General features: G+C 40.8%; 1 protein-coding gene across 1 annotated transcript in view; it reads left to right on the top strand.

The window, feature by feature from the left end:
- Positions 1 to 25849, top strand: part of NBAS (neuroblastoma amplified sequence) — a 1239997-nt gene that overhangs the window by 224921 nt on the left and 989227 nt on the right. Inside the window, exons 15-17 of the mRNA XM_029595926.1 lie at positions 15321 to 15578; positions 16820 to 16945; positions 23845 to 23996. Of these exons, the coding sequence (XP_029451786.1) occupies positions 15321 to 15578; positions 16820 to 16945; positions 23845 to 23996 (536 nt within the window). The remainder of the gene's footprint in view (positions 1 to 15320; positions 15579 to 16819; positions 16946 to 23844; positions 23997 to 25849) is intronic.

The raw sequence follows: 25849 nt of genomic DNA, 5'->3' as shown, positions 1-25849 counted from the left end.
TTTGACTAGCCGGCATGCTCCATGTTTGGCCAGTCCGCCTACTCTTACTTTTTTCAATTCACTACCCAACATCCTTCCACGAACCCATTATGGTGTTGCGGATGCCCTCCGTTCCCATTTCCACCTCAGTCGTTACGCCTTTGCGCATCTGCGGTGTATCTGGTGCATTCCCGGGCATCCTCAGCTCGGTACTCACCCATTTGTGAGGACTACCATCCTGCTTGTCCTGTGAGAAAGCAAATGTTGCTTACCTGATGTAACAGGTGTTCTCACAGGACAGCAGGATGTTAGTCCTCACGAAACCCGCCTGCCACCCCGCGGAGTTGGGTCTGTATACTTTTATTTTAGTTTCGCTTGCGCTTTTTAGCTATAAGACGAGACTGAGGGAGACACCTGTGGCTCACAGGGATAATTGCAGGCTGGGCATGCTCAGTGCACCCAGTGTGCTAGTGTCAGTCAAAGCTTGTTGAAACTTTGACAGAAAAGTTTTCCGTACAGGGCTCCATCCTCGATGTCACCCATTTGTGAGGACTAACATCCTGCTGTCCTGTGAGAACACCTGTTACATCAGGTAAGCAACATTTTCTATATCCTACCAAGATGGTTGTATTATTTTCAAACCCTCCCCATCACAGTCCCATATAGGTTCTTATGAACCCTTCAATCCCTGGCCTTTAGATTATCTGGAAACATAGACCTCCAAGGGTGACTCGACAGGTTTTCTATCTCCCAAAGTTAAAAGGTGGCTTAGCTGTCCCTGATTTTACTAAATATTATGCGACAGCCCAACACAAAGTGCTGTATGAGTGGTCCGCTAGAACAACTACTTAAACCATGGATAGAATTAGAGCAAGCATGCCTTCTAGGAAGAACATTATATTCCCAAATCTGGGGGATGGCCAAGATGAACGTGAAGCTGAGGGGGGGAGAACCTGTTTACTCATCATACACTCCAAGTGTGGAGGCAATGGAGGAAACAGTTAACAGGCCATCCTTCATTGTCTCCTTTAATGCCTCTGGGTCTGTATAAGGGAGATACTTATATTCCCCAGTCGTTAGCTCTGTATCGAAGGTGGGCACAAAAAGGGCTGTGGTGCTGTGGCCAATTATTTGCTGACACTCAGAAATTCTCTTTTGAAGATTTAAGACACCAATACGACTTGGCGACCTATGATTATTATCGTTATGTGCAATTGACTCATTGCTTGTCTCACCCAAATATACGCCACCAAATGGCCCAGAATCTTTCAGAATTTGAAAGATTGTTTCCTACAAAACACCCGCAAGGGGCTAATCTCCAAAATTTATCAATTGCTTTTACCTCCAGTCACTTTCCAAAAGTCATATATGCAAGGCTGGGAGGCTGAGTGGGGTAGGGAGTGGTCTACAGATCAATGGGAATATTGCTATGCTATTATAGCTAAGAGCTTTGTATCGGCAGCTATGAGAGAAATTAATTATAAAATACTGTATTGATGGCATTTCACACCATACTGCTTACATAAACTATACCCGAACTACCCAGATAAATGCTGGAGACAATGAGGGATGATTGGGACTTTCATATCTGGTGGAAATGCCCGAGAATGGGTATCTTCGGAAATGGATAGAAAATATTATTTGGGAAATGACATCCCTGAAAGTGGACTTTGATCTTTGATTATATCTCCTATCTTTCTAATCTCCCGGGTGGTCTTACGCCCATGCTCATTTTATAAATCACATTTTGTGTGCTGCCAGACAAGCAGTGTCCTTGCAATGGAAAAAGCCACTTCCTCCGGCAGTTCTTCGCAGACTGTGGGATCTACATAACCTCTCATACCTGTCAGCAGTAAGAGAGGACAAAGTATCTGTTCATGTACTGACCTGGGAGCCATTGCTGTGTTGGTTTAAACTGCGCCTTTAACTGGACATTTGACGTATTACATGATTGCCTGCTGGGTATACACGGCGAAAAAGCCTTTTTTCTGTTCTAATCTACTTTACGGAGGTTTGATGTACTGTTCAATATATATGACATCTTTAATTTTTTCTTGTCTTTTTGCGGTCTAGGACTCACTGGTTGGGGGAGGGAGGCTAGGGAGGGATGGGAGGTATAAAAGTACAAAAGAGTGTAAACCAGTGTTTGGATATTGTATGAAGAATGGTTTATTCTGCTGTTTTCTTATGACTGTTGGTAACACTAATTAAAAAAAAAAAAAGTAAAGATAAAAAAAAAAAAGAAAATCCTCCCCCCCACCCCTTACATGCCACCTGTGCACAGAGCGGACTGGGAGGGAACTGGGGATGATGTCCTGATTGTGGTGTTGCGTACTTTTTAAGAAATTCCCCCCTTTTACGCACCACCTGTGCACGCATGCACACACCAAAATAAAATCGGGTGCGCATATTATAAAATCGTTGCGTCTTTTAAAATCTACCTCATAGTCTGGTGATTTGAGGGATCCAGGTTGTATTTTTTTTTTTTTTTTTAAGACATGGTGCATTGCAGTGTTCTAGGATATAAAACTGGACTGGAGTCATTCCAATGGGGGCTATTAAAATGGTTAGCTGTCTTCATTGTAAAGCATATGGGGACAGACATAAAGATCTATACATGAATCTCCTAGAGCAGGCCTTCCCAAACCTGTCCTGGGGACCCCACAGCCAGTTAGGTTTTCAGGATATCAGCAATGAACAGGCATGAGATAATTTGCAGATACGGAGTCTCCATGGTATGCAAATTTATTTCATGCATATTCATTGTGGATGTCCTGAAAACACGACTGATTTTGGGGTGCCTAGGACAGGTTTGGGAAGGCCTGCTGTAGAGGAAAGTGGATAAGGGGATATATGACAGACACATTTAAATATCTCACAAGTATTGAGGCGGGTCTCTTTCAGCAAAAAGAAGGCTCTGGAATGAGGGTGAAAGGGGGTATATTGAATAGTAATCTAAGGAAGTATTTCTTTACAGTGAAGATGGTGGATGCATGGAACAACCAAAAATTTTAGGGCTGGCTAGTGATGTATACACAAAAGTGTCCATATTGTTACCTTTTTGTTACCATCAGCTCTTGCACAACTAAAGTGGTTTCAGATCTAAAGTTGGATGTACCAGGTATGAATAGGAAACCAAAACTGGCTTTATTTTGGAATCTAGAATGGAAGAATTGTAAATAAAGTAGCTTTTTAAAAGAATCAGATTTATATTTGTTAAAGTGGATTGTGTTAGCCATCTCATAGAAAATAATATATTTACATTGTATTGGATCCAAAGTTTGTTGGATTCTGACCCTTGCAGCAAAGTTTTTGTAATCTCAAAATATTGTTTGATTTGGTAGGTATATACAAAAAAAAAAAGCTATTTGTGGAATTTATTATCTTTTTTATTACTGACACCTGTTTAAAAACTAAGCTGCAGCATTCTAAGGTGAGGTTTTCTTTATCTACAGGCTCAACTAAAAACATTAATTAGATTTTCTAATTAATGTTATCTTTGCCTTAAAATAAAAATACAAAAGAACATTTTGAATGCTAGCTGCACTATTTTCCAGTGAAATGGACTGAGAACTGGGAAATTGTATTAGTTATGCAGGGGAGAGCATGGACATCTAAATCTAGCATTGTGTGACTGGTTCACTTTATTTTGGATGCTGAATATATCATTTAAAGGAGGATTATCCTCTTGCAGTTAGATATTTGTATTCCTCTTATTGCTGTAGCATGAGCTCACTGAGTACTGAGAAATTTCACTATCCCTTCCTATAGAGAAAAGAAGGATGTATCCCATGCTAAAAGGAAACTTTATCAATCTTATTTTTCTTAAGAGGTCAAGTAGGTGGTTCATTGAGCACTACTGTCTGTAATATGTTTCTTCTTTTCTATACTTTTGTTTTTAAGCTTTGACATTTTTCAGAAAGAAAGCTAAAAAGCTTGCAGCTATTTGTAAACTGCTAAAAGATATGATATGGAGGTTGCAGTTATTTGTTTAGGTGGGTATTTGTGGTGCTTTCATACCTTGGAATTGACAAGGAAAACAAGTTTATTTTCTTTGAGGTTGTTCTAAAGAAAGCAACATTTTGAAAAGGCCACTTTGTACACTAAGTTATCTTTCACTCACTGTACAATCAAGCTATGGAATTTGTTGCCTGAGGACATGATCAAGTCAACTAGTATAGTGGGCTTTAAAAGAGGTCTGCAATTTAGTTCTAATGATGTGCAGAGATTGTTTACATTTAATTCCTCATCTGCCTTTTCAGTCCTTATAGACTCTTCAAGACAGAGTACAATAAAAGATGCCAAAACATTAAAATGTAAAAAAAAAAAAAATGTATGACATAAACACATTAAACAAACAAAGAAGCAGAACACCTCTCTATTATAGTCAAAAACCAATCGAAGAGAGGGAGAAGGATCAAACGTCCAATCCACAAATCACCCTAAAAAACCTTTTTTAGGGTGATTTGAAAATAAATATTGGGATAAAAAAACACTAAGAGATTAGAATAAAATCTAGTATAAGCAAAATGACAATAAATGATTGAATATTATACCTTGCTTTGTAAGCTGATTAAGGCTTGCGGCCCATTGTGAGGCGAGAGGCCGCAGATTGAAATTCCAAAGCAAAGATCTTTATGATATTGTCATTTGCTATTAGTTAGTTGCAAATTTTGTGGATTGGACGTTTGATCCTTCATAAACACATTAAATACATTAAAAATAAGAATCTTAACAATAGAAAATGCTGTGAAATTATCATCGACCCTAGTAATCTAATTAACAGTAAAAATAAAACACATTGCCTTCCCTTCTATGACACCATCGGCCACCCAGTAAAACATACCCTAGTATTTATCAACGATCATCAACAGCAAACTTTTCAGGATCATAATATCAAAGATTTGAAGAGGATAAGACTTTGCCCTCCGTGTGCAAAGATCAAGGTTTTTAAAATTCTTTTAAAAGTCAGATAGTTTCTAGACTCAGATTTCTTGGATGGCTATTCCAGAGTTGTGGGCCTGCCACCAAAAACATTGAGCCGTAGCCTTTGTAGTTTGCAGCAGATACATAAATAAAAGTCTTGTAAAACTTGTTTTGGTTCAATGTCCTTTAAAAGCATTCATCAAATAAAATGGACCAAGTTCCTGCAAGATCCTAAACTCCAAGGATAGTAATTTAAATTGAACACTCATTTTCACTGACAACCAGTGAAGCTCCTTTTTAATAAGGTCATTTTAGCCACTACTTTCTGCACCCTCTGTAATCTATGGGCAGCCTTTTTTGGCAAACCTACAAACAAAGCATTTGTCATATTCTAGATTAGAGGTGACCTGCTTGTGTTGTTTTCTTTAAATTATCCAGGTCTAGAAAAGGATACAGCTGTCTTACCATTCCTTTTAGCCATCTCTTCTATGTACCTCAAAATTGAATGAAAAATCTAAAAACATGCCCACAGTTTTTACTTGACTTCTTGCCAGACATTCCACAACCTTTCTTTGGGATTTACAGAGTTTTCTTTTTCTCATCAGTTTATACAAAATTCAATAATTCTTTTCTGGCCACAAATTTATTTGTTGGTATTTGAACAGTCTGTTAGGTAGAAATATCTGTAATTCAAGTTCAGATCGATCTGTGGAAAACGTCACAATTTCATATAGTTGTGTTTTGTTTTTTTAATCAAAGCCCTGCTTTGCCTTTATTTGCTCTACTATAGAGTGCACTATCTTTCTTCATTATTCCATATGAGATGCTTTCCAACTCATGATGACATGCACACTTGTAAAAGCAGCAGAAAGACAATGGTGGGATGGTCCAGGTGCTGATATCCATATAGTATGGTCATATAAACAAAAACATTATTGGTACTTCAAACAAAAATAAAGGGATGGTGGAGGATGAGGTGGAAAGAAGTTTTTAAAATTTTTTAAATAAATCTTGAGCCTCCTATGTGTAAGTCAACCAACTTTGGTTTCTATCGCATACATGCAACAGACTAATTTTTTTTCTTGTTAAGGTACCCCTTGGAGCCCTAAAAACCCTCCATAGTTTTTCTATGATTTGAACATTGGGAATGTAGGTTGTGTTTTCATTGCTTTGACAAATTGTGTGTAATTTTATTTATTTTTATTTTAATGATTTATATCCTGCCTCTCCAAAGTTCATGGCTGAGTACAATAAAACATGCATAAATCAGTACAAACAAATATTATAACATATACACATTGACAGCAGAATAATATTCAGAACTAAGCAGACAATGCCATACCTGAGACATTTATCAAACAAAATTATGAAACAAAGTTCCCTGTATAAGAAAAGAAACAAAAACAATGGGAAGAGAATAAATTAGCCTGAGGATACAAAGACAATTCCATCAAGATTTCCATGCTGCAGCTGGACTCTCAAAATACTAGATAGTAGCCATCACTATCAAAAGCCTATTTAAAGAGCCAGGTTTTCAGAGCCTTTTTAAATGTCTGTACTGGATACAGTACATAGTTGTTAAAGCAGTGAATACAAAAACATGAGTCTGGCAACTAAAAAGGCTTGATCTTGGTCTCACAAAGGTGGGTCATGTGACACAAAGGGACCTCAAGGAGATCTTTATTTGCAGATTTCAAAGAACACGCTGGATTATAAATGCACAAAATTTAGGAGATCCAGGGTGCTGAGGTGGTATTCAGTAATTTGTAGATCAACATAGCAACTTTAAATTTAATCCTCCACTGAACAGGAAGCCAGTAGAGAAAGCAAAGTGTTGAAGTGGAGTGATGATAGAGTCACAAACCAATCAAAATGCAGGTAGCTGAAGGTTTCTTGATGGTCCTTCAGCTGCACTACCGCCTCTTTGATTTTGTCTCCGAAGATATGTCTGCCAGATGATCCTGTACTTTGGGTCAGAGGTCAGAAGCACGAAGCCAGGCCATGCACCAAGCCCCAATGCAAGTCGCCACCGCAACTCTTGTTGCTGTTTCAAACACATCGTATGCAGAGCGGACTTCGTGCTTGTCACATTCAAGGCCCTGTTGAATTACCTTCTGGAAATCGTACTGAAACTGTTGTGGGAGGTGTTCAACCATATCCTGGACTTGTTTCCAGAGGTTTCTGGAGTATTGGCTTATATAGAGCTGATAGGCGATTCTGGCTGCCAACATGGAGCCCTGGAAGAACCTCCTTCCTAGAGCATCCAGGGCTCTGTGCTCACGACCCGGAAGAGCCGAAGCATGTGTATGCAACCTCTTTTTATTTTTAAGGTGGATTCCACCACCACAGACCGGTGTGGAAGTTGACGGTGTTCAAATCCTGTGGTGCGTTGGACAAGATAGACAGCGTCAGTCTTCCGGTTCACTGAAGAGATGGGGTGTTCCTAGAGCCGAACGACTAACTCCTTGAATATGTCATGCACTGGCACAGCCACCACTTCTTTAGGAGCATCAACAAATTGTAGGACCTCCAACATTTTATGCCTAGAATCCTGCTTTGTTAAGAGTTGAAAGGCATAGATTTTCCCATGGCTTTACAAACCCAGCAAATTTAAAATCCTCTGGTAGGGAATAATGCCTCTCCTCCGGGGGAGAGGACTCAGAAGGCAAGTCCTCAAGAGTCCTCTGTCAAAGAAAGGAAAGCCTCTCCTTCCCAAGGATCACAGGGGGCATCATCCTTACTCTGTACATCCAGAGACACTGCGGGGTTTTGTGCCGAGACCCCAGTGGTCTCGCTGGTACCAGGGATAACGGTATAGGCACCGAAGGCACACATAGAACCATGGGGGTTCACTGGCACCAAAGGACCCCATAGGCATTGGGAGTACCAGGGGAATCAGTAGCTATGAAGGCATCAACTCCTAAGGTCCTGGGGGGGTTAGCACCAGACAGGGCGGTAATGGCGCCATTGATCATGACTGTCCTTCCTCATCAGAGTAGTCACTCGCTGGGATAGCCACTGGTGGAGGCTGCATCGATGCTCCCTTCAAAAACGAAGGGACTCGGGGCATCGGGGCAGGCTGTGTTGGTAAGACACTGAGCAGCAGGTCCAGCCACTCCAACAAAGGAACAAGCTGCAATGGCGGGTCCCGGTGGAACCAGTGGCTCGACACCCTACAGGGCTTGGATAGCCGCCAGCTACACACGTCTCTCAAACTCCACCTCAAAGGCTGCTGAGGAGAGGACAGCTGGAGGAGGAGGCGGTGGCAAAATTAGATCGACCCCGGAACTGTGGGGAGTATCTGTACCCTTCACCGTCATTGGTGGGGATCGCAGTGGTCCTTTGGGCTGCTCAGAAAGCAAGACGTCCTCAACCCAGGACCACTTGGGGGGTGGTGGCATGGATGATGCTGACGCCTTCCTGTGGCGGTATTTCCTGGACTTTTCCTGGTGCTCTGCTTGTTTTTTCCCCAGAGCCGAGGGAGATGGTGAGGATCCTGACCTGAAACACGAGGAGACAGGTCTCAGATGATCCCCTGCCCCTATTTCTAAGCCGAGGACTGGTAGTGGAGGGGACACAGAGGAAGTCATGACCGAGATCTCCTTACTTTTCGGCGTCGAAGTGCCTGACGTTGACGTCGACAGTTCAGATTTCTTGGTGCCAAACCATTTCTCCATTTTATTGAAGCACGCCCGATGGCCTTTGGAGGTCATCTGGCACAAAGATCGCAGCCGTGGACATCATTTAATGCCTCTAGGCAGCCTCCATCACTGCTCTCTACATTAATGGTGGGGGTGGAAGGGAAATAGAACCAAAGAGCTAAGAGAAACAGATAAGTATGAGAGAAAAAATGTGTGAGGCTTGCTGGGCAGACTGGATGGGCCATTCGGTCTTCTTCTGCCGTCATTTCTATGTTTCTATGTTTCTAAGATACAGCCTTCCTGGGGGTCCATGATAGCCATAGTCTGGAGGCACTGGGGGCAATGGTGGAAGCCGAATGACACCATGGGAAAAAGAACGTAGCATGCGGTCGGTGCCCAGCGGCCACCGGGAAGCAGCATTATCGATAATTGACCACAAATTACAAGAAAAACTTACCACAGTGCCTGAGAAAAATCCCCGAAAAATGCAGAGGAACCAGACAGGGCTAGGGATGAAAAAAGGAGATAGTTTTCCACAGAAAAGAGTGCGAGCTCCACAGCTGTGAGGCTTTAACTTTGCTGAAAAAGAGAGACTGAAGAGGGACCGCGCACGGCAGGCTGGGCATGCTCAGTGGGTCTACTTTGACAAACGTTTCCCATGCTGGGCTCTAGCTGATATCACCCATGTCTAAGGCCTACCATCCTGCTTGTCCTTGGAGAAAAAGGGAGACATTAAAGTAATATTGCTACATGTATGGTAAGCTTCCATATATTTCTTGGCCAGGCTCCAGGGAAGATGTCCCAGGCAGTGGAGAGAGCACAGCAGGACAGCTGGTACAGTCTCCCAAGTTGAGCCTCTTTGCTCTCCACTCCACTGGCTTCTCTTTCCCCAATTTGGGATTGTTTCTTTATTTCTCCACCACCGCTCAATTCTTTTTCTCTGTAGCAGTTCTTTCTTTCTGCAGTTAAAACACTATTTTTCTTAGGGTTTCTTAGGGTTCTTAAGACCACCTCAGCTTCTGCTAGGCATCCTCTCCCAATTATTCCTCAAGATGCTGTTCTCTGTCTTTCCCCATAGTTCACACCCACCCATTTCAAGAAGACCTCACTTTGCCATAATTAACCTTAGCCAACTGAGCCATCTCTTTGTAGGGAGACATTCCAGTATGTCCATTCTATTTATAGCATGGCTGCATCATCTGTGGATTCTGCAACTATGGAATATGGTTTGACACCTCAAGGGCAAGACAACTACGTTTTTGGTACTAGACCTAATCTCAGCTCGGTGTGCGGCAGTGGTCCAAAAAGCAAACAGAATGTTAGGAATTATTTGGAAAAAATAGTGAATAAAAGGAGAATATCATAGTACCTTTGTATCAGTCCATGGTGAGACCACACCTTGAGGACTATGTGTAATTCTGATTATCACATCTCAAAAAAGATGACGTATTGGAAAAGGTTCAGAGAAGGGCAACTAAAATGATAAAGGAGATGGAGTGGCTCCGCTATGAGGAAAGGCTAAACAGGTTAGGACTGTTCAGCTTGGAGAAAAGACTGTCCATTTCTTGCCCCTCTCGCATGGGTTGGGGGGCCCCATGTTGCGGACCTCAGTACCCAGGGCCACTGGTTCTTTTTGGAGCAATGTCTCCAGATCAACTTCCTGGAGCCCCGGGTGATCCGGTATGCCCTATGGGCATTCTGGGACCACTTGGCCAACAAGGTAGTTTTAGTTCAAACCGACAATCAAGTAGAAATGTGGTACTTGAATGAGCGGGGGGGGGGGGGGGGTATTTTGTTCCTCCTCTGCCAAGAAGCAGTACAGATCGGGTCCAGGGCTCTCTCTCAGGGCATTTTTCTGTGAGCCATGTACCTCCCAGGGATGGACAACGTCCTGGTGGATTTGTTGTCGGACCTTCTGGCTTCACGATAGTCCCTGAAACAGGAGGTGACGAACCACATCTTCTGCCTGTAGGGAACCCCGACATAGATCTGTTCACTTCCCTGGACAACAAGAAAGTGGATTGGTTCTGCTCCCTGGTCAAGGTGGATGGGGGGGTTTGGGGTTGGATGCCTTCTTGCATCACTGGGGCACTGGCCTCCTGTACACTTATCTCCCACTGCCACTAGTCTCGAAGATGTTCCAAAAACTCCAACAGGACCGAGGCACTATGATTCTGATCGCGCCTTTTTGGTCATGTCAGATCAGATTCCTGCTCCTGCAGGATCTGGCTTCACATCCTCTGATCCAGCTGGGGACTGTTCCAGACCTGATCACACAGGATCAAGGCAGGCTGTGCCACCTCAACCTCTGAGCCCTGTTCCTCACTGTGTGGATGTTGACCAGGTGACACTGCAGACCCTGGACCTTTCGGACAGTTTGTCTCGAGTGCTGGTGGAGTTTGTGCAGCCTCAAGTGAAATAGTTCTCAATTTGGTGTATGGGGAATGGATTGGACCCATTCTCATGCCCCACACCGAGACTTTTGGACTACCTGTTGCACCTGTCTGAGTCTGGCTTGAAGACCACCTCCATGAGAGTTCGCCTTAGTGCCATAGGGGCATATTATCAGGGGATGGATGACACGTCCATCTCCACCCATCTGCTCGTGGGGCATTTTATGCTGGGTTTACTGTAGCTTAAGCCTCCAATACGACCCCTAGTGGTCTCCTGGGACCTCAACGTGGTCTTGACTCATCTCATGAGGGCAGTTTGAGCCCATGAGCTCTTGTGACCTGAAGTACCTATTCTGGAAGGTCATCTTCCTGGTGGCAATCACCTCAGCACATACAGTCGGTGAACTTCAGGCTTTGGTATCATATCCACTTTATTCAAAATTTTCCCATGATGAGGTGGTTTTGTGTATGCATCCGAAGTTCCTTCGAGTTCCATCTCAGTCAATCCATTGTCCTACCCACCTTTTTTCTCAAGGCCATTCTTTCACCAGGGTAAGTGTGTCCTGCACACACTATACTGTAAAAGGGCCCTGGCCTTTTACTTGGACCGGATGGCATCTCACTGCCAGTCCACGCAACCTTTTGTCTCTTTTGACAAGAACAGTTTGGGAGTCGCAGTATCCAAATAGACCTTAACCAACTGGCTAGTGGACTGTATTTCTTTCTGCTATGCACAAGTGGGACTGCAACTTGAGGGCCAAGTCAAAACTCATTCGGTTCGAGCTATGTCTGTTTCACTTGCATGCGGTACCTGTACATGAGATCTGCAGGGCGGCGACTTGGAGTTCTCACCACACCTTTGCCTCCCATTACTGCTTAGATAAAGATGGACGATGTGACAGTCATTTCGATCAGTCAGTACTCCGTAATCTTTTTCAGCCATAAAACCCACTCTTCCTACTTCGGGGCCTGGTTCTTGTGCAGGCTTTCTCCCAGTGTTATAGCAGCAGTAGTTGTGCACATTTGCACCTGTTAAATGCTGTGCATCTTATGTTTGGAAGTAGCCTGTAGCTACATATTCACCCATGTGTGAGGACTACCATCTTGCTTGTCCTTGGAGAAAGGAGAGTTGCTTACCTGTAACAGATGTTCTCAAGGACAGTAGGATGTTAGTCCTTATGAAACCCGCCTGCCACCCCACGGAGTTGGGTTTTAGGTTTGTTATTTTATTTTTCGCAATTTATAGGATATAAGACTGAAGAGGGACCCCACGTGGAAGTGTGGATAAGGGCATGCTGGGCATGCTCAGTGTGTCTGTCAATGTTTCCCATTCCGGGCTCCATCTGATGATGTCACCCATGTGTGAGGACTAACATCCTGCTGTCCTTGGAGAACACCTGTTACACGTAAGCAACTCTACTTTATTCTAGGTAATGTTCAACTGTTGCCTTTTGCTGTATCACAGCTAGTGCTAACCATTCTTTTGTTAAGTGTCTAGTCTATTATCAGGTAAAGAGCCATAATTTTTTTTTGTTACATGAGAAATTTCCCGATTGTTTGTGGTGTTGAAAAATGGGAAAAAAATACTGATTCTGTGCGATTAAACCAACTAGGACCTGATAACTTATTTCACAGCCAAGGATCCTCAGAAGGGGATGCAGTTTACTGATCACTTTTAAGCAGTCCTTGCAGTTAATATCTGTGCCTACTGATATGGCCTCCCCTTATGAAGTTCTTCTTCTCTGTCTTCTCTACCTGGATTGATAGCGGGACCTCAATAGGGGCTACACAGTTCCCAGAGTTTCTCTCTCTTCCTCAACTCACTCACCCTATTAGACTTACCTTCAGCTCCTAGGAATGCCAGATTCAACCAGCAAGGAGGAGGTTTACATCTTCTGGGGCCCCCTGGTGCAGTAGTGGGCAGCACAGCTCAGTCCAAATTACACACACACTTTTTGGAGGTCAAGAGCACCATTTAATGAAGCATGGAGTCCAGTGTTGCAGACTGATTCTTCAGAAAAGACGGCTGAGGGGATATATAATAGAGGTCTATAAAATCATGAGTGGAATGGAACAGGCAAATGTATATCGTTACTCTTTAAAAAAAAAATACAAACACTAAGGAACACTCCGTGAAGTTAATAAGTAGCACATTCAAAACAAGTTGGAGAAAATTATTTTTCATTCAACGCAGTTAAGATCCGGAATTCATTGCCAGAGCTTGTGGATAAGGCAATTAGTGTAGCTTGATTTAAGAAAGGTTAGGATAAGTTCCTGTAGAAGTCAATAAACTGCTATTAACCAAGTAGACTTAGGCAATAACCACTACTTATCACTGCGTCATAGCATAGGATGCATTTATGGTTTGGGATCTTGCCAGGTACTTGTGAGCTGGACTGGCCACTAATGGACCCTCTGTCTGACCCAGTTTGGCATTTCTTGTGCTCTAATGCTTTAGACCAGTGGTTCTCAATAGTTGTCGCGAAGTTCCGGGAGGTGTGTCGCAGAGCCAGCAGAAGACTGATTTTTCCTCATCAGTCTGGGCAGGTGTTGGATGACTTCTCTTTTGTTTGTTATGACAGGAAGCTGCTCTTGCTTCCTTCTCCTCTTCCTGGCCAGTGGGAGGTTGTTCCTTTCTCCTTCACCCAGATCAGAGCGCGATATCACCAACTCCGTTCATGTGGATGTGCAGGACAATAACTTTATCTTCCTCTGCCTGGCCTAGCAGTGAAACTGCTGATCCTCTCTTCACTCCATGGGGCCTGGATGAGAAAGCCAGGAGCATAAGGGAGAAAGGTGTGTGTTCTGTAGATCCTCTGCTGCTGCTTCCTCATCTTCCTCTCCTTAATGCTTCTTGCCCTCATCTGCTGCTGATAAAGAGGGAAAGGAGACTCTGGATTGGACAATTCTTTTCTGCTGGCTTGGAGCCAGGAGGAGGGGGAAATGTACTGGGCAGGAAGGCATGGGAAGATAGGGAGTCAGGGAAAGAGGTTGGTGTTGCTGGGTAGGGAGAGGTAGAAGAGGGAGGGGTTGGGGCTGCTGGGCAGAGAAGAGATGTAAGTGGAGAGATGGAGGTGTGGGGCGGCTGGGTTGGGGGAAAGGGGCGCAGAGAGTGGGGGATACTGAGGCTATACGAAGCTAGAGCAGCTATAAGTGAAGGGATTTACAAGCTATGTAGTAGTATAGTGAAGCCAGAAGCCAGTCCCATCCCCAACCTCTAGAGAGTTAATTGCAAAATATTAATACTGACCTCCACACTTGAGCCAACTGGAGCAGTTATGCAAAATACGTTATTTTATTTTATTTTTTGGTATAATAGGATTTTGAGATCAAGGGTAGGGAATGGGGATAAAAGCATGGGGTCACTTGGGTACTTCTTTTTCAATGTGGACTGAATAAATTTGCATAGGAGCTAAGCAATAACAGAAAATTATAGACTGATATCTTTCTTGCATGTTAAGAAAAACTTAACAAATAAATGGCTTCAGATTCTTGCAGAACTAGGGGGTCATAACTATAATTTGCTTGCATCAGTGGACTTATAAGATAAATTTTAGTTGATGATTAATGTGCTTTTCTCAGTATCACAAAGTAAGTGATAGACAGGATAATAGTGCCAGGATCCTGGGTTCATCATACTGTGTTCTGAATATTTATTTTGCTGCCAGCCCCCAAGAGAAAGTTAAAAATGTAATTTAGATGTAATTCCTGGAAAGGATGGGCTTGCTTTATATCTGTAAAATATGGAGCAGATTTTCTTTTGAGGTTGCAATGAAGTATGTATACACTAATGGTGTGTACATTTGGCATGATATTCTGTTTGGGGATGGGGAGAAATTTTGATTTATATAGGAGCCTTTACAACTAATTTTCTTTCAGAGATCACCATAAATACATGACAAATTAGAAATAGAGGCTTGTGACTCTTTTATAATTAAAAAAAAAATTGTGGTCTTTTATGACAGGATGTAGCAATTACATGAAGACAGTTTATTGTAACAGAAGCAAGTACTATACAATAATCAGTTCCGGGTGCAAACCATAGTGATATATGATTGTTATAGGAGAAGCTATTTTATGTTGTTTGCTTGGAGAGCGGAAATATGCAGGGAGAAGAGAACAAAACAATAGATTTTATCCAGTATAGGTAGAATTCAAGAAGTTCGTATTTTTAGTAGAGGAGTGTGTTTTTTGTACTATAGGACTATATATGTACTGCAGTAATTTGTTTTCGTAATTTATATTCATACGTTCATTGTATCTTTGTATCCTATATCTGTGTAGCAGTTAGATATATTTATTCCATGATAAAGCAGCTTTTTCATTAACAAATTGTGTTCATGATGTTCATTTCTTAATTACGAATGCTTTCTTATTCTAGTGTGAGATAAAGTTGGCACCAAAGAGGTCTCGTTTAGAGAAGAGGCCTGGAGAGGATGCCGATGATAATGAGGACTCCGACTGTGATGATGAAAACTCTGCTAAAGCCAGATACTTTAGTTACATAAAACAAGGTCTGTACTTTGTGACAGAAATGGAGCGGTTCGCTCCACCGCGAAAGCGTCCACGCATGATCACCAAAAACTACCGCCTGGTTAGCCTGAAGTCTACCACTCCAGAGGAGCTCTACCAAAGAAAGGTTAGATTGCATTAAGCATGTTTAATGAGGATAAAAAAAATCAGAAAATGCTGTGATTTGTTTCATATTTCTACACAGGATGCGTTATTTATTTCTAAATAGATTGCTCTGTTACTTTGATTAGCATCAGTTTCATGAGCTTGTGATACTGTAAAGTTTGTAATGTTGTGTTATCTGAATGTATGCTTACTTTATTGTATATGTGCTCCTGTAATCCGCCTAGAACAGATGTCTGGCAATAGGTGGGGTATAAATGATTGCAAATAAAAGTAAATAAATAGGAAGGTAGATAATTTATTCTTCCTATCCCTTCTCTAAAGGTTGCCCTTTGTTGTGACAAAAGAGCACAAGATGTCTCTTTGCTGTGCTAAAGGAACAAAACCAGATGTGGTCCATATAAATGGCTGTAATATGACACCCTTGTAGTGATACTGGACATTGTAAATATGCAGACACAAGGTGGTTGCCTGACTGAGAAAGGGATGGCAACCTGTTCTGCAGATAGCGCTACCAGCCCTAACCTTCAGCTGCTGGTGTGCCCAAACAGTGTTAAAGAATGCAGATGATACAGACTTGTGACTGAAGTTTGGGCAAACCTTTTGGCTTCTTGCTCTTAGTTCATGTTGATGTCATGGCATAGCCATGCTCTATGCATTTTCTTTCCATCATTTTCTGTAGGGAACTGATGACACCAGAGGGACTTAGCATTTTGAAAAAGGGGTAATTATCTTCATGCATTTTTTGCATTTAGCCTGATGATGTGTTTTGTGGTTTGGAGCCAGCCCCAACTAACTCATACATTGATTATTGGCCAGCTTTTGCTGTTTGGTCTCCATACAGACTCTTCTTCTTTTTTGAATAGCATTTAAAATATTTGCCCAGTCTTTTTGAACAGTTATTTGTCACAGTGACCTTTTCCATGAGTTGAACCTATGATTGTTTAACCCATTATATCCCAGCATCCTATTTAGAGGATAGCATCTTAAACAATTTGGGACATATGTTAAAAACCTTAGATGTATTAACCAATAAAATAGATAAATCCTGCTGTTTGAAAGTAGAACAGTAAAGAATATGTGAGATTATAAAACAGATATAGCATAAACTGCTAAATCTTAAAAAGGTAGATGGAGCACTGAGCACTATAAATATCACATGAATGAAAGGCTTATATAGGTTGTGAAACACAAGTTGTGCCAACGAGTTAAACTGAGTTTTTTTTTATTGGTACCTTCTTTTAGATTGAAAATGAAGAATATGGTGAAGCTTTGTCTTTAGCGCATGCATATGGCCTTGACACCGACCTTGTGTACCAACGGCAGTGGAGAAAGTCAGCAGTAAACATTGCATCTATTCAAGACTATCTAGTAGGTTTTAAGCAAGTCAGAAATGTGTATTATTCGTTAGTTAACAACTCAGACTGTATCTGTTCAAAGAGTAATTTTTCTAGACCTTATAATGGAAATGTGATGAACTTCATTAAAATGGATGTCTCATGAAAGAATAAATCTCTTAAATTTTCATAATGTCTAAAAGTATTGTCCAGATAAAACTCTAGAAATCACAGGCTACTAGCAACCCTAGTGTCTCAAAGTTCCCTTTCATAGATATAGAGACCTGCTAAAAACTTACATATTGTTAAATACATAATTTGCATTATTGTTTATTATATTTTAATTTATATATTAAGCATAAATTCAATTAAATGCATTCCCATCCACCTAGAATCTAAAAATGTAATTCTGTTTGTAGTAGATCAATTAATAATTTTTAAATTTGTGCATGTGTATCTATGCATGTATATGTATGTGTGTGTCTATTCTGTAATGCATGTTTACATTTGCCATCCCTACACAACAACTTTCTACCATTATAGACAACTAGAAATGAATCATAATCTGAATTGTTTTATAGAAGTAAATTTCACAAACATTCCGTATTGTAGCCTGGAAGCCATGTTTGCTCTTGGTATTTGAAGGATGGAATTCACCATTTTTGTTAAAGTAGAATTCTGTTATCCACTGGGGCTGAAGAATTTAGTAAATCCTCACAAAGCCATAGTTATGTCGGTAGCCAAGCTTTGTTTTGGAAGAAAATGGAAAGTAGCTAGGAGTTATTTTAAAAGACTCATTTCTTTTTAAAAAAAGGGAAGCTTTTAGATTTAATAATTTGTTTTATTCTGGCAATATTTTTTGAATGACTTATAGGTTGGCAGGCTGGGTATGGGTTATCCCCGTGCAATTTGGAGAGAGTTTTCCCATAAAAAAAATAATAGAAATTGTATTTCAGCAGAGCTATTCCTTTGCCAGTTCATTGTTTTCTTAGAGAGGGGATAAAAACCAGCCCACAACCAGGAGTGGCAAACGTTATACATGCTTAAATATGTTTTTTCAAGTTTTACTATGCTTCAAACAAATGTTTAAGGGATGAGAAACTTCTTGTGCAAGTGATCAAAAGACAATCTCTATCAAAGAATTATCTTACTGTGCATCTGTGATACATTTGAAACATGGATCACTGCCCTATGTTCTTAAGAACATTAACTCACTTAAAGGTCAGCTTTACTTGATTTTTTTTCACTTTTGTTACACATCCAAAGTATGTACCTTTGAGAAAAATCTAACTCCCCAACCAGTTAGGCCTCTAGTAACTGACTTGGTAAATTTTAATTGCTGGATCAACCAAGGTACATTTTGGTTTGAAGTAAATGCCAGATGAACATTAAATGTGAGGAATTCTTTTTTTAATTTATATTTTATTAAACATTTTAAATAATATTGAAGAACAACCTGGAAGGTTAAATTAAACATAGTATACCTCAAACAGTATTTTTCAAATTAAAGCTAAGCCAGAAACTATCCCAGCAACTTCTCTAAGCCCCCAATGTACAAATGAATCCAACTAGGAAATAGAGCTATTACACTTACAGACATGCAAATGAGAATTTTATGGAAATATGAAAGTGATGACTAAAGCACATTTAAATAATCTAAGACTGGCTATTCAGCTTCTGGTTCTTTTGGACAAACAGAACAATTATCAGCTATACAAGTGCCCAACATAATCTGTGGAAATCCAAATGAACTGTATTCGATGGGGGGAGAAGGGCTGATGTGCATGGAGCAGGAGAGAGACCTTGGGGTAATAGTGTCTAATGATCTGAAGTCGGCGAAACAATGTGACAAGGCGATAGCTATAGCCAGAAGAATGCTGGGCTGCATAGAGAGAGGAATATCTAGTAAGAGAAAGGAAGTGATGATCCCCTTGTACAGGGCCTTGGTGAGGCCTCACCTGGAGTACTGTGTTCAGTTTTGGAGACCATATCTCCAAAGGGACAGAGACTGGATGGAGGTGACCAAAAAGGTGGATGATCTTCATAAAATGACTTCTGAGAAGAGATTGAAGAATCTAAATATGTTCACCCTGGAGGAGAGGAGGTTCTGCATACAAAGAATTATGAGACTAAATATGAATACCCTTGAAGAGAGGAGAAACAGGGTGGATATGATGCAGACCTTTAATTGGCTTAAAGGTATAAATGATGTTGAAGAATCAAACCTGTTCCAATGGAAAGGAAACTGTGGACTCTTGTTCTTTTAGTGGTATTTATTTGATAAAAGAATCTTTTTTGGATATTCTGACTTTATCTAATCAATCACTTCCTGAGACCTGTCTTCCAACATCATTAAAGTTATCAACAGTTCATCTAGTATATAAAAAGCGGAATTTGGCAGTGGATGATCCTAAGAGTTACAGACCAATTTCTAATTTAATCTCTAGTGGAAAATTATAAGAAAAATTAGTCTGTAAGCAGTTTGATGAATTTCTTACTGATAGGATCATTTTTCATCGATATCAATGTGGAGTCCGCAAGAATCATAGTACAGAGACTTTGTTAGTCTCAGTGGTTGATTTTCTTCTCCGACATTTAGATAGGAATGGGCAAGTAATTACTGTTTTTACATATTTCATCAGCTTATGATACAATTAGTCATGAGATTTTGCTTTTTCGCTTGAGGCAAATTGGAATTTCAGGTACAGTCTATAGTTGGTTTGAATCCTATTTGAGCGAATGGAAACAGCAAGTTAAAATCGTAGATAAGCATTTGGCCAGGTATATGCAGAAGTTAGTACCTCATAGTTCTATCCAGTCTGCTGCCCTTTTAAATGTCTATCTGGACGTGCTTTGTACCTTGTTAGATCAGCTTGGCATAGAGTTTACTCTATGCTGATTATTTACAGTTGTTTCTCCCTATCAATGATTCTTTAGTTTCAGTACTGAATTGCATTTCTGATTGTATTACATTGATTAACAATTGGATGCAGGAAAATAACTTGTTTAAATTTGTCTAAAACTGAGATGGTGTGTTTCCATCAGAAAGATTTTCCCTCACCTGATTTACCGTTCATCCAATCAGGATAAATGGTATTTTGATACTGTTTAAAACAGTCGCTAGAAATGTGGAGGTTTTATTTGATGAAAATCTAAAAATTTTTTGCCTCAGTTAAATATTTTAATAAGATCTGTTTTTTTCCAAATTACGATTGCTACGCCATATGCGGTATATCTTGGAGTGGAATGATTTTCATACTTTGGTACAGTCATTCTTTCATCCATAGATTACTGCAATGGTTTATATATGGGATTGCCAGGAACCAGTATCCGCGTTTTGCAGGTATTGCAAAAGTTTGCTGTGTGATTGGTTATACATGGCCAGTGTTGGGACCATATTATGTGAATTACGTTGGTTGCCACCCCTACTTCATATTTGCTTTAAATTTCTGGATATAATTTTTAAAACATTGAAAATGGACAGCCCATTATATTTACAGAATTTATTACAGTTTTATATCCCGGTCAGTCTCTTCCCAAGATCTGGGATTGTTGAAAGTCCATTCTGTTAGAGAGGCTAGCTTTTCAGAAACAAGGAAGCTGGCCTCCTCTGTTGCTGGTCCATTAATGTGGAATTCTCTACCTAAGGAATTATGTGATATTTCCGAAAACAACTGAAAACTTTATATTTTTAGAAGCTTATGAGAAGTGAATATATGTTGTATTTTTAGTTATTTATGTAAGTTTTTTAGGGGAGTATATCTGTATTGAATTAATATATTTGGTTTGTGCTTTGTTTTGTAACCTGCCCAGCACACAAGTTTGATGTGGGTGGGAAATAAATGTTTTAAATAAATGAATGAAACTCCTGGGGGGGGGGGGGGCTAGATTTAGGAACAATGACAGGATATATTTCTTCACAGAAAGGCTGGAGTAAGCATGGAATGCCCTCCCTGAAGAGGTGGGGAAGACAAGAATGATAGTGCAATTCAAAATGGCAAGGAATAAACACAGAGGATCCCCAAAGGCTAGAGGTTGGAAATGAAGAAAAAGGGTAACCCTTTGTTAACTTTAGATACAATATTTCTGAATGGGGTTCATCTACATGGAGCATTAGGAGCTACTAGAGCAACTTGCTGAGCAGATTGAGTGGTCCATTAAAGTCTTTATCTGCCATCATTTACTAATTTACTAAGCCTTGCACAGTTTGTATTGCGAAAAAGCCTTAGTTGCCTTCCAGCAGGGGACTGAAGCTCTTAGAAAGTCCATCCAGCATTGTGATGCTTTTGACATAAATAGATCTAGCAATACCGTAGGTAAACACACATTGTCTAATTAGATAATGGACTGTATCTTCTTCTGTTATGCACAGGCAGGTTGATTTGTAGGGATGTGCAGAGGGAAGCCATACGTTGCATTCGGGATTCGGATTCGTCGGGGGGCAGATACGTTGCATTCGGCCGTATGGCGCTCCGATACATTAATACGTCAATTTCTATTTGTTCCCCCGCTAAAACTAAATTAACTACAACCCCCCACCCTCCTGACCCCCCCCCCAAAGACTTACCAAAACTCCCTGGTGGTCCAGCGGGGGTCCGGGTGCCATCCCCTGCACTCACACCCTCGGTGCCACTTTCAAAATGGCGCAAATAGCCTTTGACCTACTATGTCACAGGGGCTACCAGTGCCATTGGTCAGCCCCTGTCACATGGCCATCGGCGCCATCTTGTGCTCCTACCATGTGACGGGCTGACCAATGGCACCGGTAGCCCCTGTTACATAGTATGGGCAAAGGCTATCGGCACCATTTTGATTATTGGCAGCCGACGGTCCGAGTGCAGGAGGTCGTTCCCAGACCCCTGCTGGACCACCAGGGACTTTTGGCAAGCCGGTAGCCTCTGTGACATAGTAGGTCAAAGGCTATCTGCGCCATTTGGAAACCGGCACCGAGGGTGTGAGAGCAGGGGATGGCTCCCGGACCCCCCGCTGGACCACCAGGGAGTTTTGGTAAGTCTTGGGGGGGGATCAGGAGGGTTGGGGGGGTTTGTTTAAATTGGTTTCTTTAGGCAGCCGAATAATTCGGCGAAGATTCGTGTATTTGTGGGGAATCGCGATACGTTTCGCTTCCCCACGAATACAACGAATATGGCCACATCCGTTGCGGATTGCCAATACGTAGGGACCGAATGCACACCCCTATTGATTTGACTCTGGAAGGGCATGCCAAGAGGAATAATGTTAGAATCACGGTGACATTAGAGACCTACCTGAGCTCAGCTAATACGAAAGAGTTTTGCAAAGCTGCGATGTGGAGTTATGTTCACATGTTCATATCACGTTACTATTTGGATAGAGATGCCTGATATAACACTGGGTTTGCTCAGTCTGTCTTGAAGGTTCTCTTTAAACTTTATAACTCAAATCTATTCCCCCAGTTCTCATTTTTATCATTTTCAGGTTGCCCTTATATAGTTTTATGAAGGTTGCCATCTGTTTATCTTTGGAGAAATCAAAAGTTGCCTACCTATACCAGGTGTTCTCTGAGGACAGCAGGATATCAATCCTTATGGAACTCACCCAGTTTCCCCAAGGATTGATTTATACTTTTATAGCAATATACCAAACTGAGGGGGGCCTCATGCCATAGTCTTATCCCAGGATCACCTGAGCATGCTGTAAGCTCTGAAATGATTGCACCAACTTGGGTTCCATTGAATGACAACATGCACGTATGAGGACTGATGCCCTTCTGTCCTTGGAGAACACCTGTTACAGATAAGCAACTTTTGCTATACCTGTGCCTCTACTAGAAAAATCTGTCTCATTGATTTATTAAGAACTATTTTATTATTGCCCACTAAGTTTTCATGTTAATGTGCTAGCAAACATAGTGTAATGACAAAAGCAAAATTTGGTAAACACCATATATCATTCAAAGTCAAAAGTCTTAGGGTAATCCTTGAGTCTGCTTTCTCTGTGGAGGATTCTGTGGGTGAAACTTGTAAAAAGCACATTTACAATTAAAGCTGTTTTTAGATAATGCTGCAGTAAAGATTGTGGTGTTAACATTTGTTATTAGAATAATGAAATAGTCTGCTGGTGGAGTTGCCAGGCTGCCTGGTAAAGAAATTGTAGTTGATTCAGGTCAGTATAGCCAGGTTAATGTGTGGGGAAAACTAAGAAGGAGAGAGTATCACCTCTGCTTGCCTACTTCACTGGCTTCCTATAGCTGAGGGGGGCAACATTTAAATTGTTAATTTTGACTTTTCTTTGTGTGCATTCTAATGGCCTATGATTTTTGTTGGCTAAATTGGCTTGGCATAACATTAGGTGATTACTGAAAGCTTCCCAGGGGTGAGTGGCTAGAATTTTCTTATGGTTGTAAATTAAGATCTAGCCATGGCTCAAAATGTGAGTTTATAGTCCCTCAGGCTTGGAATGGCTTACCTGCTCTGATAAGGATGTATGTAACGTTGCTGTTTAATTTTGTATACTCTGCATTCTTCTCATGTACCTTTGAGCAGGTGTTATTTGCCTTCATTTATAAATACCTGAGAATTTTTCCCCCTATTTTAATATTTACTCCCAACTTACTTTTAGACCAGTCACTGTAGTGGCAGTCCTCAGCTGGGGAACCCTGCAATCATGCTATAAATGTGACCTCTAGGTGCACCATTGCATGATGGACTCCCTTTGCTCAGGGGCTGCTGATGTTGACCATGCAGCATCCTCATCCTTCCCAAGAAGTGGAAGGACCTGAGCAGGAAATTTAAATCAAGTTCCACTGCTTGACAGTTTGCACAATTGACACGGAGCCACTGCTGCAGCCTCCATTGCAGTGTAATATGACTGCTGGATACCCATGAGTATAAAGTACAAAACATTCGTGCCACAATGAGCAATTTTACTGAAATTATCCTATTTTCTCTGCAGAGTAAAATCAAGAAACGATCCTGGGTTCTTCATGAATGCGTGGAGAGGGTTCCTGAGAGCGTGGATGCTGCCAAAGAATTGCTTCAATATGGTTTGAAAGGCACAGATGTGGAGGCTCTCATAGCAATAGGGAAGAGAGAAGATGATGGAAGGTTTGTTTGAAATATTTTTATTGGAAGGCTTTCGATAATGGTGGTGTAAAAATTTTAGACAGAATAGAATATAAATTCATTTTCAAAAAATGTATAAGCGCTGGAATGAGAGACTTTTCTGATATTGTTTTTGAGTATGATAAATGAGGAAGCATGGCAAATAAAAAGGAAACCATCAGAGCCGTGCTTGTAGGGCAAAAAAGTGAGAGAGAGAGAGAGACAAAAGAGAAGAAGGAACCAAAAATGACATGGAATTAGAAATATGGAATGATCAGGGTGGTGAACAGATGGACATAGGATTAAAAGTACCACAAACCACAAATGCAGTGAAATGTTGTATTTGGTGCAATACTGAGAGGAAATTCAGTGAATGCTACAGAAAGAGAATGATATTACAAAAGGAAGAAAAATGTAAATTAGATAAACTGATGCATGAAGAGGACAGAATACAGAAAAAGTCAGCAAGAAGTGAAATGTAGTAAGTGAATTGTGAAAGAATCGCACTCTTTATAAAGCTTTGTAGCAAGCATAGTTTAACAATATTCAGAAAATGGAAAGAGCAGATTTGGGGAATACTGGTAACATAATTGAGATCAGAATGTTTAATGTTTAAATATTTGGAGGAAAAGGGGTCAGATTATTTAGAAAGCATTTAAGCATTTTCTCTGATAGCAAACAGTTCAAGCAGTTCAGAGTTGCACAAGTGCCTGTTGCCAAAAAGAATCTTTCCAGAGCTTCGTGGAAAGACAGAAGTCTTTCAGTGCATGTATGCGATAGTTACCACTTTGCAGCAGCCCTATGGCTTTTCTCAGTTTTTTTGTTTTTGAAGACTGTTGAACATGCTTTTCTTTCTGCAGCCCCATAGATCTCTTAAGAATTTTTTTTTCCTTTTCTGTCTTTTTTTTTTTTTTTTTGCTAAACTCTTCTGGTATTGCTCTAGTTAGATTTTCTAGCATTACTGACATTTATTTTGATTAATTCTATGGAGCCTGCCCATGTTTTTTCCTTCAGTGTAACTGTGCTGGCAGACTATCTGGTTGACTTTTTCTTAACTTCAAACCATGTTATGTTATATTTATTTATTTATTTATTTATTTATTTATTTATTTAGCATATTTTGTATAGCGGAGTTGCCTTCACTCCGGTTTACAGTTACAACAACTTGATACATTTAAAGTGATTTAACAGCAAACACTGTAAAAACTGGTATGGAACATTAGCATAAACAGATAATGATATACCATGTAATATGTAAAAGAAGAAATCTGAGTTCAAATCATGTAAGGGACATCTGTTATAGAACGAAAGGGAAGGATTCTGGGAGTCAGAAAGAGAGTTAGTCAAAGGTGGTAGATTGTAAGTCGGATGGAGGGACACACAGAGGGAGAGATCTGTGGGATTATCCTTTATAATCTTTGAGCGTGCAGTCTGTGAGAGTTTGGCTGAGTAGCCAGGCTTTAAGGTCTTTTTTAAAAGATTTTATGTTTTCTTGAGTGGTCACGTGAATAGGTAACGAGTTCCATAGCTTCGGGCCAATGATGGAAATGGCTCTGTTTCTTGTGGAGGATAGTTTGGCATGTGGAAGAGAAGGAATCACTAGTTGGAGTTTACTTGATGTTCTTGTCGTGCGAGGTGATCTATGAATATGTATAATGTTATCCAGGGCTGTGTAGTCTGCTTTGTAAATTGCTTTATGAAGAACTGTGATAACTTTGAATTCTATTCTTTTCTCTATCGGTAGCCACTGTAAATTGTTAAGGACGGGGGTTATGTGGTCAGATTTTCTTTTACCCGTCAGGACTCTGGCAGCCGCATTCTGCAGTAACTGCAAAGGTTTTAAGGATGATTTTGAT

The sequence above is a fragment of the Rhinatrema bivittatum genome, chromosome 3 (genome assembly GCF_901001135.1).
Source record: "Rhinatrema bivittatum chromosome 3, aRhiBiv1.1, whole genome shotgun sequence".
Lineage (NCBI taxonomy): Eukaryota > Metazoa > Chordata > Amphibia > Gymnophiona > Rhinatrematidae > Rhinatrema > Rhinatrema bivittatum.
The sequence above is the reverse complement of the archived record's forward strand: the minus strand, read 5'-3'. Positions and strand labels throughout refer to the sequence as shown.